The 15,568-nt window shown below is 41.7% G+C and overlaps 1 protein-coding gene across 2 annotated transcripts; it reads right to left on the bottom strand.

The window, feature by feature from the left end:
• Positions 1–860: 860 nt before the first annotated feature.
• kdm2ab (lysine (K)-specific demethylase 2Ab) lies at positions 861–14,356 on the bottom strand. Of its 2 annotated transcripts, none has more exons than XM_081382613.1 (23): positions 14,138–14,356; positions 13,158–13,196; positions 12,153–12,291; positions 11,853–11,931; positions 11,721–11,767; positions 11,448–11,626; positions 11,130–11,236; positions 10,679–10,772; positions 9,803–9,956; positions 9,593–9,708; positions 9,373–9,499; positions 8,819–9,084; positions 8,650–8,727; positions 8,300–8,563; positions 7,553–7,684; positions 7,394–7,474; positions 6,988–7,251; positions 6,202–6,234; positions 5,153–6,039; positions 4,554–4,717; positions 4,327–4,473; positions 1,767–1,979; positions 861–1,693 (listed from the first exon to the last, which is right to left on the bottom strand). In XM_081382613.1, the coding sequence occupies exons 2-23, from the start codon at positions 13,191–13,193 to the stop codon at positions 1,512–1,514; spliced, it is 3,789 nt and encodes a 1,262-aa protein (XP_081238739.1). In that variant the 5' UTR covers positions 13,194–13,196; positions 14,138–14,356; the 3' UTR covers positions 861–1,511. The 2 variants fall into 2 exon arrangements, with proteins under 2 accessions (XP_081238739.1, XP_081238738.1); XM_081382612.1 differs by having other exon boundaries at positions 5,153–6,069; positions 14,138–14,324.
• Positions 14,357–15,568: the final 1,212 nt, after the last annotated feature.

Here is a 15,568-nt window from a genome sequence, read left to right as displayed (position 1 = left end):
GTTGTAACGAGTGGTTATTTCAGTCAAAGTTGCTCTTCTATCAGCTTGAATCAGTCGGCCCATTCTCCTCTGACCTCTAGCATCAACAAGGCATTTTCGCCCACAGGACTGCCGCATACTGGATGTTTTTCCCTTTTCACACCATTCTTTGTAAACCCTAGAAATGGTTGTGTGTGAAAATCCCAGTAACTGAGCAGATTGTGAAATACTGAGACCGGCCCATCTGGCAACAACAACCATGCCACGCTCAAAACTGCTTAAAATACCTTTCTTTCCCATTCTGACATTCAGTTTGGAGTTCTGGAGATTGTCTTGACCAGGACCACACCCCTAAATGCATTGAAGCAACTGCCATGTGATTGGTTGATTAGATAATTGCATTAATGAGAAATTGAACAGGTGTTCCTAATAATCCTTTAGGTGAGTGTATACATCTGAGATCAGACGCTATCATGTTCTGAATGTATGAAGTCATTTAGGACCAGACGGATTCAGAATGTCATGCTGCTGTTTTTATGAACTCCATGAGATCAGACTGCGTCAGATTAGGATGTCCTGAATTCATAAACCCTTCTGAGAACAATAAATAAGTAAAATAAAAAATGTACCAAACCTTCAGCATGAGACTTGGGTGAGCTGAACTGATAAAGTCATCAAAAGTGCAACACAGGTCTTAATAGCCATTGCAAAAATGAACATATCCAGTATTTTAAGTCAACTAGAAACCAATAACAATATTTTTTAAATTTGTTAACTAAGAACAAAATGTAAACATTTTCAACAAAACCTCAGAAGTCAGCATCTTCACTTATTTAAATCAACTCAAGCTTGCATTTTTTTTTCATTTTTTTTATTTTCTTGAAAAAGAAAAAAAAAGTGAAAAAGTTTCTCAAAATAATTATAATGCTACAGATTTTTTTTCTGTCTTACTACAGGAGAGGAATACATTTACACAAGGGTGCTTATATATTTATATATCTCTATACTCTCAGGTATTAAGGAGGGAGAGGAATTAAGAACAGAAAGGTATTCCTCAAGTAAAATGACATTTAAAGTAAGGGGATGAGTGAAAAGGAAACGAAACGCAATGCTAACCTCCACACTACTAAGGATAAATGAATCTGTCTAGGTGACAATGGATCAGAGAAGTAGCAGACGGGAAGCCGCTCAGAAATAGAAAACAAACTGTAGAGGAATAGCACCTGTTGATCTCTTTAATAGAAGAGCCCATGGCATGACAGGCCTGAGAACCGATCTGATTGCCAATTGCAGTGTGTGTACACAGAACAAAGGGAAATAGTTAACTACAAAAAGGATACTCCTCGCCCAGTCACATTTATACATAAGCCCCACCCTGGACGCTTAGAGCTCCTCCCTCCTGAGCCGTCACACATCTGTCAAACAGAACCTCCTACAGACCTACAGAACCCATCACACACACATACCCTGCGTTCCTTCTCAGTCACACAAATATTCACAAAGTCTCTCTCTCTCCCTGAGAAGGGCGGCTTTTACGATATCCTCTGGATGAGCTTGTCATCTGATAGGCAGTAGAGGGCATTGACGGACAGCTCGGAGATAAAGCTTTCGCACGCCTGCCGCGAGACCCCTTTGCAGTTGCGAAGGTCCAGTACGGAGAGACAGGACAGGCGGCGCAGGAACACCAGGCATCGGTCCGTCAGGCGGCTGCAACCTGAGGGCGACATCAAATTTAGTTTCGCTTAACGCCACTAAGTTGGAAGCAGGTTTGGTGTGCGCTTGCTCACCTGCTAAGTTGAGGTGTGTGAGTGTGTTGCGTGTGGAGGAGCCCACTGCGCTGAGGAGGTTGAGAGCACCATCTGTGATGGGACAATGCGAGAGCTCCAGGCGTGTGAGCAGAGGCATGTGTCTGATGATCAGCCTCAGCGTGGCTTCAGTCACCTCCAGACCGCACAGCCACAAACACTGCATGTTCTTCATCTGGGAACGGTTATCACTGCCTACAGACACACACACACACACACAATATATACAGTATATCGCACACCCTTACTTGAAACCTGTGTCTAAGATAATATCGTAATTCTTGTTTTAAATGTGCAAGCAGACATTGAGCATCTTCTGAGAGTGCATGCTTTCTCTGTATGATGCCGATAAATGACCACACAATTCAAGATAAGGGGCTATTTTTCCCTACGAGTTGTCTTTTATTCATATCAAATTATATAATTAATACATATTAATGGTTGATTATGATTTCACTTTTTTAACTTTAGTTAGTGTGTAATGTTGCTGTTTGAGCAAAAACATCTGCAAAGTTACAACGCTCAAAGTTCAAAGCAAAGGGAGATTTTTTCTTTTAAAGCTGCCGTCGGCAAGATTTTTTTGATCATATTCACTGAAACCGACACTATGCTCCGACAGAACAACATAAATCAGCCAGTTTTAGAAAAAAAAACACGTTTCTACCTCCACCTGGAGCCTGTTATTTGTTTAGCAAACATCCACCGCTCCCAGTTCTTCTGGTCCAATCAGCGTAGGGCTGTGTGAGATCTGATTGTCAATCACAGTTCGTGCACACGCCACAGATCCCCCCCTCCCCTCTCGCACACGTTCTGCATACTGAAGTTCGCAGGTGTGTTGGATTGTACGAAGCATGAATGCGGAGAGAAAATCTGCTAACAAGCTTCCAATTCCTCGGTTAACAACCAGAGCTAGGAGGTCCAAAACAACCAAGGAAAATAAAATGATGATTCGATGCTGAAGAGCATTCACAGAAAATCTGGTGCGCACGAACTCGATGGGAGGGTGCTTGGTGGTAGTAGGGGAGAGGCATGAGATTTGTAAACATTAAACATTTTGGCTAAGTCCCCTCAATCTAAACTTGCCAACTGCAGCTTTAAAGAAATTGCTTTTTAAGGATTCCTCCAGGGTTAGTGACATCACAAACCCTCAAATTTACATAAACCCCGCCCCCGGGAATGCGATTTATAGATTATCATGACAGAATATGCTAATGACTAGAAGATAACTACACATAAGCTACATAAATTCATCAACTAACCATTCAGAAATGTCCTGTTGCATTCTACATGTTGTCACTTCTTGAGTCTCTCCATCATTGTCTGACTCTGGTTTGAACATAAAAGGCTAAAAGTTTTTGAAATTTTCAGCGCATGTTTGTGTGAGGTAAAAGGACACGAGCTGTTGAAGCTCCGCCCCCTGTGCCGGGAGCAGCAGCTCATTTGCATTTAAAGGAACAGACACAAAACGGTGCGTTTTTGCTCACCCTCAAAAAGTGACAATTTTAGCATGCTATATAAAAATATCTGTGGGGTATTATGATCTAAACCTTCACATACACACTCTGGGGACATCAGAGACTTATTTTACATCTTGTGAAAAGGGCATTATACCACCCCTTTAAGCAATATTACATGACAATCAAGAATGCCGTTTTACTTATCAGTATGACTGCAAATGTCACATTTGTCATTTTATAAAACAGTTCAATAAACAATAAGTTGTCATTATACACACAATTCGTTATTTTTGTGTTTTTTGGCGCACAAAAAAATATTCTCGTCGCTTGATAAACTATCAAGGTTTTTCTATCAGACTATTTTAACGATGTCTTTACTAACTTTTCTGGGGTGGCAAATATCAATTACATAAAAGCCTATGAAGGAGTGACCCAGCTCTCAGATTAAAAGTATCTTAATTTGTGTTCTGAAGATGAATGAAAGTCTTACGGGGTTGGAACAACATCAGGGTGAGTAATTACTGACAGAATTTTAATTTTTGGGTGAACTAACCCTTTAAAGTATGTTTTCATTCTTTTAAAACCAATTCATAATTAAATATTCAATTAAAAAAGATACAAGACACCTCCGAGTTGCATTAAACTGTAAATACATCCAAATGTCTCTTCAGATGCGGCTTCTGTGCCGCTTCTGCATTGCAAAGATGGGTTGACGATACTGATTTCATTTGATTGGTAACAATTTATTCATGAAATGTATCAAAGACAAAAGATGATGCATATGTCTAAGGTTGAATTATAAATGTAAAAATTCCCTTGAAATCAGTTTAAGGGGACAAATATTGACTCAGTGGAAAATTAAACGTCTGTGACTGTTGTGAACTGACCACCACACACAATATGAAAAGCTTTGAGAGTCAGCTGTCCATGACAGGCCTAAACCAGTTAATGTACCAGCACAAAAACGCACTAATTATCGTCATCAAAAAAAAAAAAAAAACTAGATAAAGATATTTTTTGACAATATCACATACCCCCTAATTTAAAGTAATACAGGAAAACGTAAAGAATAAATGAGTGATTACCTGGTGGGTTGAGCAGATCCCTGATTTGAGCGTCCTTGACGCCGTCTGCCCAGCGCAGGTCTAAAGAGCGCAGTAGAGGACAGCTTGGAGAGCTCAGTGCTGAGACTGATGTCCAATTACACCCTGATAGCACCAGATCTTTAAGGCCTGTGAGAGAGCGGGCTGTGAGTCATGTCATACAGTAGTGCGTGTTCAAACAGACGCAGTGGTAATGAGAGAACACACACCTGGCAGGCGGTTGATGAGCCAGCTGAGCTGCTTCTTGGAGATGTTGGCCCAAGACAGGTCCAGTGTGACAGGCTGTCGCTTGATGATGCCCGTGAGGGCCTGTGGACTTATAGAGCGGCATCGGCTCAGACTGATCCGCGTCCATAAACGCTTGTCACAGCCCCTGTGACAACACCACAGTATTCAAATAAACAGTAGACTTTAGAATAAAGCAAAGGTGTGTGTCTGAGCTTCCTCCATAGGAAACATTTAAAAGGCATAATTTGATCTGAACATACTGTAGCAGAGTATATACTTCATGATGAAGGTAATCCCAGAATGCACTGCCACAAAAATCCAAGCCCTCTCTAATATATATATATAAAAATAATGTTTTTGGCCAAACTTTACAGCCCTACAAACAAGCAAACACAGCAAACCTGGAGCTTTTAACAAGAAAAAAAAGGGAACTCCAATTACATTTCTGGAATTAGGAAACCCGAACTCATTTTCATTTCAGTTTGTATGCAGTTTCAGAAGGAAGCTGCCTATGTAGACGGTAAACAACAAGGTAGCTCACTAGATTTTGTAACATGCGTGTTGGTAATTGTGCACTCACCATTTGTACCAACTCTTGCAAACCGCCATGCAAACGCACAGCTCTGCACGAGTCAAGTAGCGGAACACGGACACCCAGACCTCTCTCTCCCAGCCTGGCTCGTTCCCCCCTCCGTTCTGCTCCGGCGAGGGCCGTAAGGTGGAGCTGGGACAGGAGGCGGAGGACTTTGCCCTTTCCGATCGAGTTTTTGTCCCAATTCTCTCTCGGGTTAGCCGGTGATGGGAGCCTTTGGCGTTTGATCTGAGAATCCGCACCGTGTGTGAGTGTTTGGATGCGCTTCTCGTCAGAGTGTGTGATGATGAAAGAGGTGATTTGTTAAGGTGCAATCTGTCCGCAGGCGAATGAGGACTGTCAGAGCGAGTGGCGCCGTTTCGCAAGGGAGGACGGAGCAGGGCTTTGTGGTTTTGCGGAAGGCTTCTAGAAGACAAGTTGGCTTCCAATTTGGGAACAATTGCGCTAGGGTCGCGCCGACCTCTCGATGGCTGTAACGTGACGGTGACGCAGGACCCCTGGCCTCTGACGTCATCATTTAGCACCACAGAAGAGTCAGACGGAGTCGGCTCTCCTCCCTCACTGCTCCCCTCGCTCTCTCCGTTTCGATGACTGTCGCCGTTCTCGTCTTCGCCTGCTTTGACGCCTCGTCTCTGAGGACGGTTCTCTTTCCCGTTATACTGTCCATTCTCTTTCCTCTCCTCCTGTTCTTCTTCCACAGAATCATCTCTTTCTCCCTCCGTCTCCATTCTCTCCCTCAGACCTCCACCTCTGCCACCGCCGCGTAGTCGTACCCCTCTCCCGCGACAGGAGGATGTCCCTCGGCCACGGGAGACGCCCCGGCCGGGTCCTGCTCGGACTACACCCCCTCTCTCCAGACTCCGCTGACGCAGGAGCTTTGGAGAAAGACAGACAGACGAACGGGTCTGAGAGACAGACAGAAGTAGAGAGAACGAAAGCACAGCCGAGTGACAGAGAGAGCATGTGAGAATGGTAAAAGCGGGATTAGAGATGCGTTGGGATGAAGGAAGCAGATGTTATAGACTCAAAACACTCACCGACTGGAGGATTTTGTTCCTTTCCAATTTGATCTGCAACAGAAAGCAAGAAATCAGACATGCAGCATTGCATTGGACTGATGTAGTCAGACGTTTGACAATCATCGTCATAAAGCATGATCCACATTGCAGCTTATTTTGGCCAAGAACTTTTAGGGGCTGTTTTTTTTTACAAAAATATAAGTATCTCAACTGTTCTCAACCTTGATAATATGATAATAAGAAACATTTCTTGAGTATCAAATAAATCATCATATTAGAATGATTTCTAAAGGATCATGTGACACTGAAGACTGGAGTAATGATGCTGAAAATTCAGCTTTGCCACCACAGGAATAAATTTCATTTTAAAATAGTTATTTTAAATTGTAATAATACCTCACAATATTACTGTTTTTTTTATAACAAATGCAGTCTTGATGACTTCTTTCAAAAACAAAGATCTTACTGACCCAAACTTTTGAATGTTAGTGCATCTCCAACTTCTGACATTAACTGTTGTCAAACATGTTGTCCTTTGGCTTGCTCAGTTGGGGATGCTTAAATTGATTAATCGATTCACCAGTGCTATTGATCTGCATTACCAAACGTGGATGTTTTACACCAGAAACAAACACTGATGTACTATTTTATTTAATACTGTGAAGCTGCTTTGATACAATCTGTATTGTGAAAAGCGCTATATAAATAAAGTTGACTTGACTTGACTTGACTTGTCCGATGAATGGAGACACAACGAATTGAAAGCAACTTTACATTATATCTGTAAACCATGTGTACACTTACTCTTTTCCTGAGCTGTAACTCCAGCGCCCCTGCTCTCCTCCTGTTCTGCTGGTGCTGCAGTAGGAGTCGCTGGGACGGGGGCGGCTGCCGTCTGGAGCGGGTCAGAGGCAGGGAGGAGGGGGAGAGGGGCGGGCGACCTCGCCGCCCTATACGCAAGCCCCCCACCCCAATCCCCTCTCTGTATGCCCGCTTAGCCGGAGGACCAGACAAGCGACCGCCGTTGGACACACTGCTGTCCGTCTCCTCCTCACTACTACTGGAAGACTAATACCAATAAAACACAATTATCATTAAATTAGTCTTCAAATCTAATTATCATCTGTGAAGTCACTTAAGTAAAAGCCTGTTAAAACCAGATGACTTTTTGTGTTTCAAAAAGGACAGCTGCCAAAAGCAGAAAGAATACCTCTGTTTTCTTGCCCTGGACACATTTTGGACACTCCCAACAACTGGGAAGGTCCTTATTGATAACACCCTGACTGGGTACCTGCAATATACATGTGGCATTAAGATAATATACACATAACTAATTCCACAAAAAGTGAGATGTGGGATACACATGTACCTTTATACATTCTGGATGAGTGATCTGAGCACATTCAGAGCACTCCATGAGCGTCTGGACGGACTCAGAGTCTTCAGACTCTTGATAGCCTTCCTTACATATGGCACATACTGCAGTAAGAGGTAGCGCCGGCTAGAAACAGAACAGAACATTTTTTGATCAATTTAATGTGTTAATGCTAAATAAAAGCAAACATATCTTTAAAAAAAAAATTACAAAAAGTATATATTACAGAACAGTATATCTTTCTTACCCCACATTTTTGCACATTAGAGTAAATGCAATGGTCAAAAGTTCAAAACTTTAACAAGTTTTTCTACAATTTTCAGTACTATCAGTAAATGACATTAACACTGAACAGCAGGCCCGGACTGGCCATCGGGAGCACTGGGAGGATTCCCGATGGCCTGGCGACTGATTTGGCCTGCTGATTAGCTTATTATTATTTTATATTATTAATGTAGAGCGAGAAGAAGTGACAGGTACAAGAAAAATAGCAACAAAAAAAAAAAAAAAAGTACACACACAAGGAGAGACAGATATCATGGAAAAAGGTGCAGCTCTAAAGAGAACCTTTAAATATTTGCACAGCCCCAGCCTAAGGGCCTATACCTTTTTTTATGTGATGGCCATACAAAAAACAAGGTTGTCCATTTGTTGTGGGTGTATGGGATGCCCTGGATGAGTGTGAGATTTCCCAACCTGACATTTTGTCCCAGTCTGGCCCTTCTGAACACAGATACTCACTGCAAGACACTGTCGGAGAACACAGCTCTTCTTGAGTCTGCCGGGTCCTCCAAACTTCCTCATGTCCCTACAGTAGTTGCAGTCGCCACACTCAGTGCGCAGACAGGCCTCGCAGCGTTTGCAGCGCACGCGTCTACGTCTCATAGCTGAGATGGAGGAAGACGGCTTCACGGGCCGAGGAACCGGTGGCAACACGGGAGCTGAACCAGGAGCACGCGGGCGGTACAGCAGAGACAGAGGTGGCGGCGGCTGATACCATGAGGGCTGCAGACAGAAGAGGACTCATTTATACTTTCACTTCCTGGTATGTGCTGTAAGTACAGTGGTCATGGAACAAGTATATAACTTACTCTTTTGGGCCATTTGACAATTGGTTTTCCAGTGTAAGACAATTTGGGATTATCATTTCCATGCTCCTCTAGCAGCTTCTGTTGGGGCAAGAGGGAAAAAAAATAATCAATGTGCTTGTGCTTTAAAAAAAAAATTACTACTATGGCCACATGGCGTTTATGTTTGTACCCGTATGTCACTGAGCAGTGCTGGAGCATTTCTGATGCCTGATGGAACACATTTCTTGTGAGCTGGCAAATCCTCCAACTTGTGTAGTAATTCCCAAAGTCCCTCCAGCTCAAAGGGTGTCAGGTGAACTTTCACCCCTGGGCGAGAGGGAGGAGTGAGTGCTGCCTCATCCTCAGGCTCCTCCTTCACCTCCACATCCTCCTTCTCGTCACTTCCTGCATGATCATCTGATTCTCCTTCTTTGATGACATCTTCCTTCTTCAGCCCTGTGAAGCACAAATCAGATGTGCCAGTTTAATTAAGGTTGCTTTGATGATGGGATGTAACAGTACACATATTAGTCTCGAAAATATTCAGTACATGTCTATTGGTTTGGCAAGCATGTGTATCAAACTAATGCAGCATTGTTTTAACCACTGCCCATGAGGAACTGGGTGAACAATCGTCAAAACTAAGGTATGTACCAAACTGCCGATTTTTTTATACAGTTACACCCAATAAATTATGTATTTTTGTACTCATTCACAGCCGTATATAAAAGGATGTGTACTGACCAATGCCCAGTGAGTGCTTCTGGAACTCAGGTGTGAGGTGAGACGTGTTTGTTAGACAGTACAAGTAACGCTCCAACACATACCAGCACATCTCAAAGTAGAAAGGGTAGCGGAACTTAGTAGGGACCTGTACAGATAAACCACAGATAGCGAAAACAGTTCACAAATGGGTATCGGTGGTATGAATAAATCAAGTGTGTGATTGTTTACTAATGCTCACCCGTGTGCGGTCCTCAATGTTGTAAATGTTAAGTTGCATGGGAATGTTAAAGCTGTGCAGAAAATTACCCCCAAACACCAGAGTATCCATTGGAGTGTACACCGCATGGATCCACCCTACACACAAAGACACAGTGGTTTGCTCCTAGAAAACCCAGCGAGCTTCCAAGCTAAAGCAATTTAAGCATCATTAGATTCCACATGAGTGTACCTGAGGGGATCATGAATGTGTAGCCTTGCTTCAGTTCGATCCGTTGGCAGGCGGTGGCTTTATCGCCGAGAAAGATGTCACCTTGCTTCCCTGACAACACCCAGTTCTCATAGAGCTCCAGGTTCTGAGGTGTGGGCGGGATCAGCCAGAAAACCTGAGATCATTCAGTATAACAAGGTCAATAGGGACAGGTAATTACGAAATACCAGAGGGATAGACTGACACAGGTTTATATATTCTGCGATTACAGGAAACAAGAGGATTTGACAGGGAGAGGCTGATACAAAACAATCATACAGTACTCTTAAGCTACTTAAGCGCTAAGAAAGCAAGAATCTCCAGCTACACTAGCATTCAAAGGTTTGGGGTCAGTACGTTAAAAAAAAAAAAAAGTATTCAGCAGTCACATTAAATTGATAAGAAATTAAAGTAAAGTCGTGATATTACAAAAGATTTCCATTTCAAATAAACGCTGTTCTTTAGAACTTTACATTCTTCGAAGAACCCTGAAAAAATGCATAATGGTTTCCACAAAAATGCAGCACAACAGTTTAACATTAATAATTATAGAAATGTTTCTTGAGCAGCAAATCAGCATTATTTCATATCGAACACGTGACACTGAAGAATGGATCGAAAATTCAGCTTTGATATCACAGGGATTAATTGCATTGATATATTGTTATATATTATCAAATGGCATTGTTTTGTTGTATTGTAATCATTACTGTTTTTACTGTATTTTTGATCAAATAAACGCTGCCTTTGTGAACAAAAGAAAATCGTACCAACCCCAAACATTTCAACCGCAGTATTTCATTCTGATCTGAGCTCAGTCAGCACACACTAGTGTTGTACCTTTAAGACAGCACTCACCTTCCCTCCCCTGAGGATGTGATACCAGACTGATGTGCCACCAAAGTCTATGTGGAAATCTGTGAAGCATCCCTCGACACTCATCAGACAGTACCTGAAAAACACACACAACATATGAACAATCTTCACAAATCAAGTTCATGTTGCCCTAGCGCTAAAACAAAAACAGTTTAAATGGAATTATTCCATGGTCTATCTGAATACTCAATTCTGATTGGATGGAAGGTGTGCATTAATATAGTTAAATGCACAGGTAGTTCCAGTCAGTTTAAATCGCTGTTCTATATTAATGCGCTGCTTTAATGCACACACACACGGGTAGCAGTGCATTAAACGACTTGAATGCACTCCACTTGCTTTGGGTGGTTCTTTGCCTCCAAGTCATGTATTAAAATAGTTTGATGCACAGCCAGCCGTGAATAAACCCCTATTATACGAGTAAACAACTTACTTCTGTACTTTAGGGTACTGCATGTCTATAATGGCATTGGTGGAGTCTCTCTGTCTTTCTTTAAGATGACGTGGCCACATGTTGTCCACCCAGTCAATCATATCAACCTAATGAAAACACAAGCCAACACATAAACAAACTGTTTCGCAGACACAAAGGCATTTTTGTTTGTGTAGAGCTCCCATTATATAATAAAACCCATTATTAGCTGATATCATTCACTTTTGCCAATATCCACCACTTCCAAAAGCTGTTATTGGCACAGATTAATCAGCAAAAACGATATATTGGTTGACCACTATTTGAGCGTGCACGTACCGAGGCGGGTCTCTTAACTAGATTCTCTAGTTTTGTGTGACTGAACTCAAGGCTGATGACATTATACAGCTTTTCTCGCTCAGATGGCGGCGTCTCGTAGTATCTCCTCCACTGACCCATTGACATCTCAATGCCTTTTTGAGTGGTCACATCCATCACGTCGACCATCCTGCGACTGCCTATCGGAGTAAAGGTAGGAGAGCGAATATTTGAAGCCGTCACTGATGATAAAAATGTTCAAAGTGTGAGAGGATCAAAAACTTTTCTTCTTACCCACAAACAATTTCACATCACTGACACTAAAGTCAGGGTCAGGCATCCTACAAAAACAGATAATATAAATATTTTTAAATGATAAAGAGATGTAAACAGCTGTGCAAACTGGCATGATGAAATGAGCCATACTTTAGGCCAAGGCCATCTGCTTTCTTGAAGATAATGGGGTCCCGGAGTCCCTCCCGTTGGATGTACTCCAAGGTGAAGTCTGCAGAGAACACCATACACGGTTAACTTGGATCTCCAAAAATATCAGTGACTTTTTTAAATAGCAATTTTTCAAAGCAGCTTTACAGAAAATGCTGCCTCATAACTAAACTCAAAGATGGCTGTGGCAAAGAAAAATCTCACAATATAGCTAGCCTGGATAAGAGGAACCAAAACTCAGCATGTAAGTCTGTGCTGGAACTAAACATGTTTAACATGCACCTTTCCCATCCATAATTTTGACCAGATCCGAGTTGAATCGGTTACATTGGAGTTTCTCTTCAAGGTCAAAGGACCTCTTCCCTTCAATCTCATCATCTGAAATCCCATCATCCTGGTAACGCCGCCGCGTGCCAGTCCGCTGAAAACGAATTACACATTTATAAGAGGTTGAGAAAACAAAACTCAAGATTAAAGGCACACTATGTAAGTTTTCACCACTAGAGGTCGTATATTGAAAACAAAGGCGTAGACTGATGACGCCTTGATTTGTTGTCTTCACCTCTACAGCCGGCATGGTAAATATGATACCCGCGGTAAATCAAGAAAACGAGATTTAAACAAAAAGACTGCGTTGAGGTGTATAACAATGATTATTTTTCTGTCGATGAAACAGTTGCTCATCTGTCTAATAAAACAAACGGTCTGTGTCCTTGTTAAAATGGCTTATTCCTCTGCATTTAAACATTCTGGATAATGCAAGTACACAAATCAACAAGATATATAACATTGCTCCAAAAATCTTACATATTGTGCCTTTAATATAGAAATGCAAAGGCCGTTTCTGCTAAATTTATCTTGATTCACATTCATACAGCTGGGCAGCCAGACGTTGATAAAATATTATCTTTTACTTCACACACTGATGTGAACATGCGTGCCTATCTTTCAAATGCACCATATAGAGCATTCTATGCCATATGAACATTAGAAAGGGTGGATCCCCATTTAAAGCAAATATTAAAAAAGTTTATTATTTTACTGCTGTTGTGGCACAGGCTTTGTGATATCAGAGTGCCACACACATATGAGAATGAGGTTTTGACAGTCTCTTCCCTTGGGCGTGTTCACTGTAATATCAACAAACCCCTCGGGTGCGAAGTCAGGCCTAGAGCGCCAGCTGTCGGCAGCATAACCGCATTACAGCTCGGTTAAAAACTACAAACAAATGTTCCCTAGACAGCTATTTGATTTGCATAATAGCTGTTGAGTAAATGAGAAACTTACCAGGCGTTTGCTATAACGTGAACTCTCCTCCTCCATGCTCTGAAAAATGAACGGATAAATTAGAGGAGCGTTTCTTGCAGACGCTCATAATAAATAACATCAGGTGCAGCGAGTATAACTGCATTAGTGAATCAATCCGTGCAACTGAAACCAGCTAAAATGACGGGGATACCCCTAAACAATCACCAACGCTTAAGAAACATGACTTCATTTTAAAGCACCTACTTAAATAACAACAGGTACATCAAAAAAACTATACTCCATAGGATATGTAGTCATCGAGACACGCTCAATAACTACATTTCAGAAGAAGTGGGGGGGGGAAATGATATTAACTGCTGTAGACTGAAATCAGATGCATGACCGGTTGTTCATGTGTCTCAAAACCTATTGAACAGCCTATATAAAATAATTCTGGGCATTAGGAGGGAGGTGAATGCTGTCTAGGTAGGCAGCTCACTGGGCTTTTGAGACGCATCTTTATACGTTAATCAGCAGTGCGATGTGATCAGACAACAGAGCCCGTTTAAATGCTCCGTTGTCTTCCCAAAAACTTCACATTCCTGAAACAATAAATCACAACGAGACTAACTTAAGTTACATATATTAAATGCCAAACAATCGAATATCTTTCATCCGCTAACGTTACTCATAAAGTACACGAACAGTGACAGATATCTGACATTTATTACAGCTGAAGCTCCTCTAGTCTGAAGCTGCTAGCCTGAGCAAACGCTGCACTACTTTTGACCGAGAACCAATAATGCTACTATAATTCAACTTTAAAATTGGCGTATTTTCATCACAAGACTCGGTTGTGACGGCTCTGTTGCAGAAAAGCATACGGTGAATTTAAAATACCAGAGTCAAGCCCCTGACAGTGGAGGCTAACCGACTAATCCACTAGCATTTCCATTGACAACCCGCGCTAGCCCGTTAGCCTGCTAGAAACAAAACAAAAAAAGACCTTTAAACAATACCTGGCCTTTAACTTTCGCTTTCTGCCGATAGTGACGAGTCGCTTTGTGGGAACAGGCTTAAAAATTCCCGTTGGACTGTAAATTCATTCTGTGCAAAAGTGTCGTTTTTTGACTTGATATTCTTATTTTTGTACGATAAAGTTAAATCAATCCGCTTTCATCCGCCATTTTCAGATTGTCATGATACACACACACACCACTACTATCTACTCATACGACACGCCCCTCAAAACCAACAGCCAATGAGATAGCGGTAATGCAAACTAGATGAAAGATGATTGGGTGAGAGCGACGCCATTCACAAGGGTGAGTTTTATCGTCAACGCCTCTCGCCCGTGCATTATATTACGGGAGCCAATAAATGTTCGGATTGTTGCTTATAACGGGCAGTTTATTGGCTGCGGAGTGAAAATCGGGTCATTAAAACAGCCTATAGTGGCAAGAATATTTTTGCTGAAACGTCAACGGACGCATATAATCTCCGAAAACTCATTGGTTAATTTTTTTTTTTTTGTAACCACCACAATTCATAAGAAGAGGATTAAAACGAAGGCATTATAATAGTTATTGTCTTGTAAAACAGCTAAGTCAAAAGCCACCTGCCATCATTCAAAAACACCCAAAGGGTGTCTGTACCCTGATTGGTCGCTGATGGGGATTAATGCTGCATGCCTTCACGTCGGAAATCTCCTAGTTCCCACTCGTGATTACAAACTCGTCGCATACACATTTTGACTTGAGAGGGCTTTCATGTCCAACTAGGAAACTAGTATTTACGATAAATCCGATAGCACGTGAAGGCAGGATAACACAATATTTCTAAGACAACTTGCCTTCTATGGATATAGCAAATGACAACAAAAACGATTTCTTAAGGTCTCGTTTTAATACATAATTACATAACACATGAAGACAAGTATTCAAAAGACGTGTATTTTACTACAGCAACACAAAAACATACAACCAAACAATAATAGTTTTCATTCCTATTAGACTATAAGACTATGAGAAAAACTAACCAGAAAAAAACAAAAAACACACACACACACACACACACAAATAAATAGAAAAAAATATAGATATCTCGGCTCCTTTCTGTAATAATTGTCCTTGTTTGAGAAGCAAACAGCACAGGAGTAGGCTATTGTGTTATTGTGCGGCAGGGGGCGCTGGTCTTCAGTCACTCATGTTGGTCTGTCAGGGTTTGTTTGTCTGGTTGAAGTGCACTACACAGCAAATGATGCATCTCTTGGAATCATGGATCAAACTGAGAAGAAAAGCAGGAGATATAAGGGGAGTTGGCTGACGATAGTCTCGGGGTCATTTCAGCCTGAAAGATAGCAAGAGTGACAATTTGAGATGAGCACACAGCTGGAGCAATACCATTTAATAACAATATTTATTGGGTTAAAGGTTTCTGAGAAATGCTGT

This window comes from Scardinius erythrophthalmus (genome assembly GCF_964197995.2).
Source record: "Scardinius erythrophthalmus genome assembly, chromosome: 13".
Taxonomy (NCBI): domain Eukaryota; kingdom Metazoa; phylum Chordata; class Actinopteri; order Cypriniformes; family Leuciscidae; genus Scardinius; species Scardinius erythrophthalmus.
This window is presented reverse-complemented; position numbering and strand designations above follow the sequence as displayed.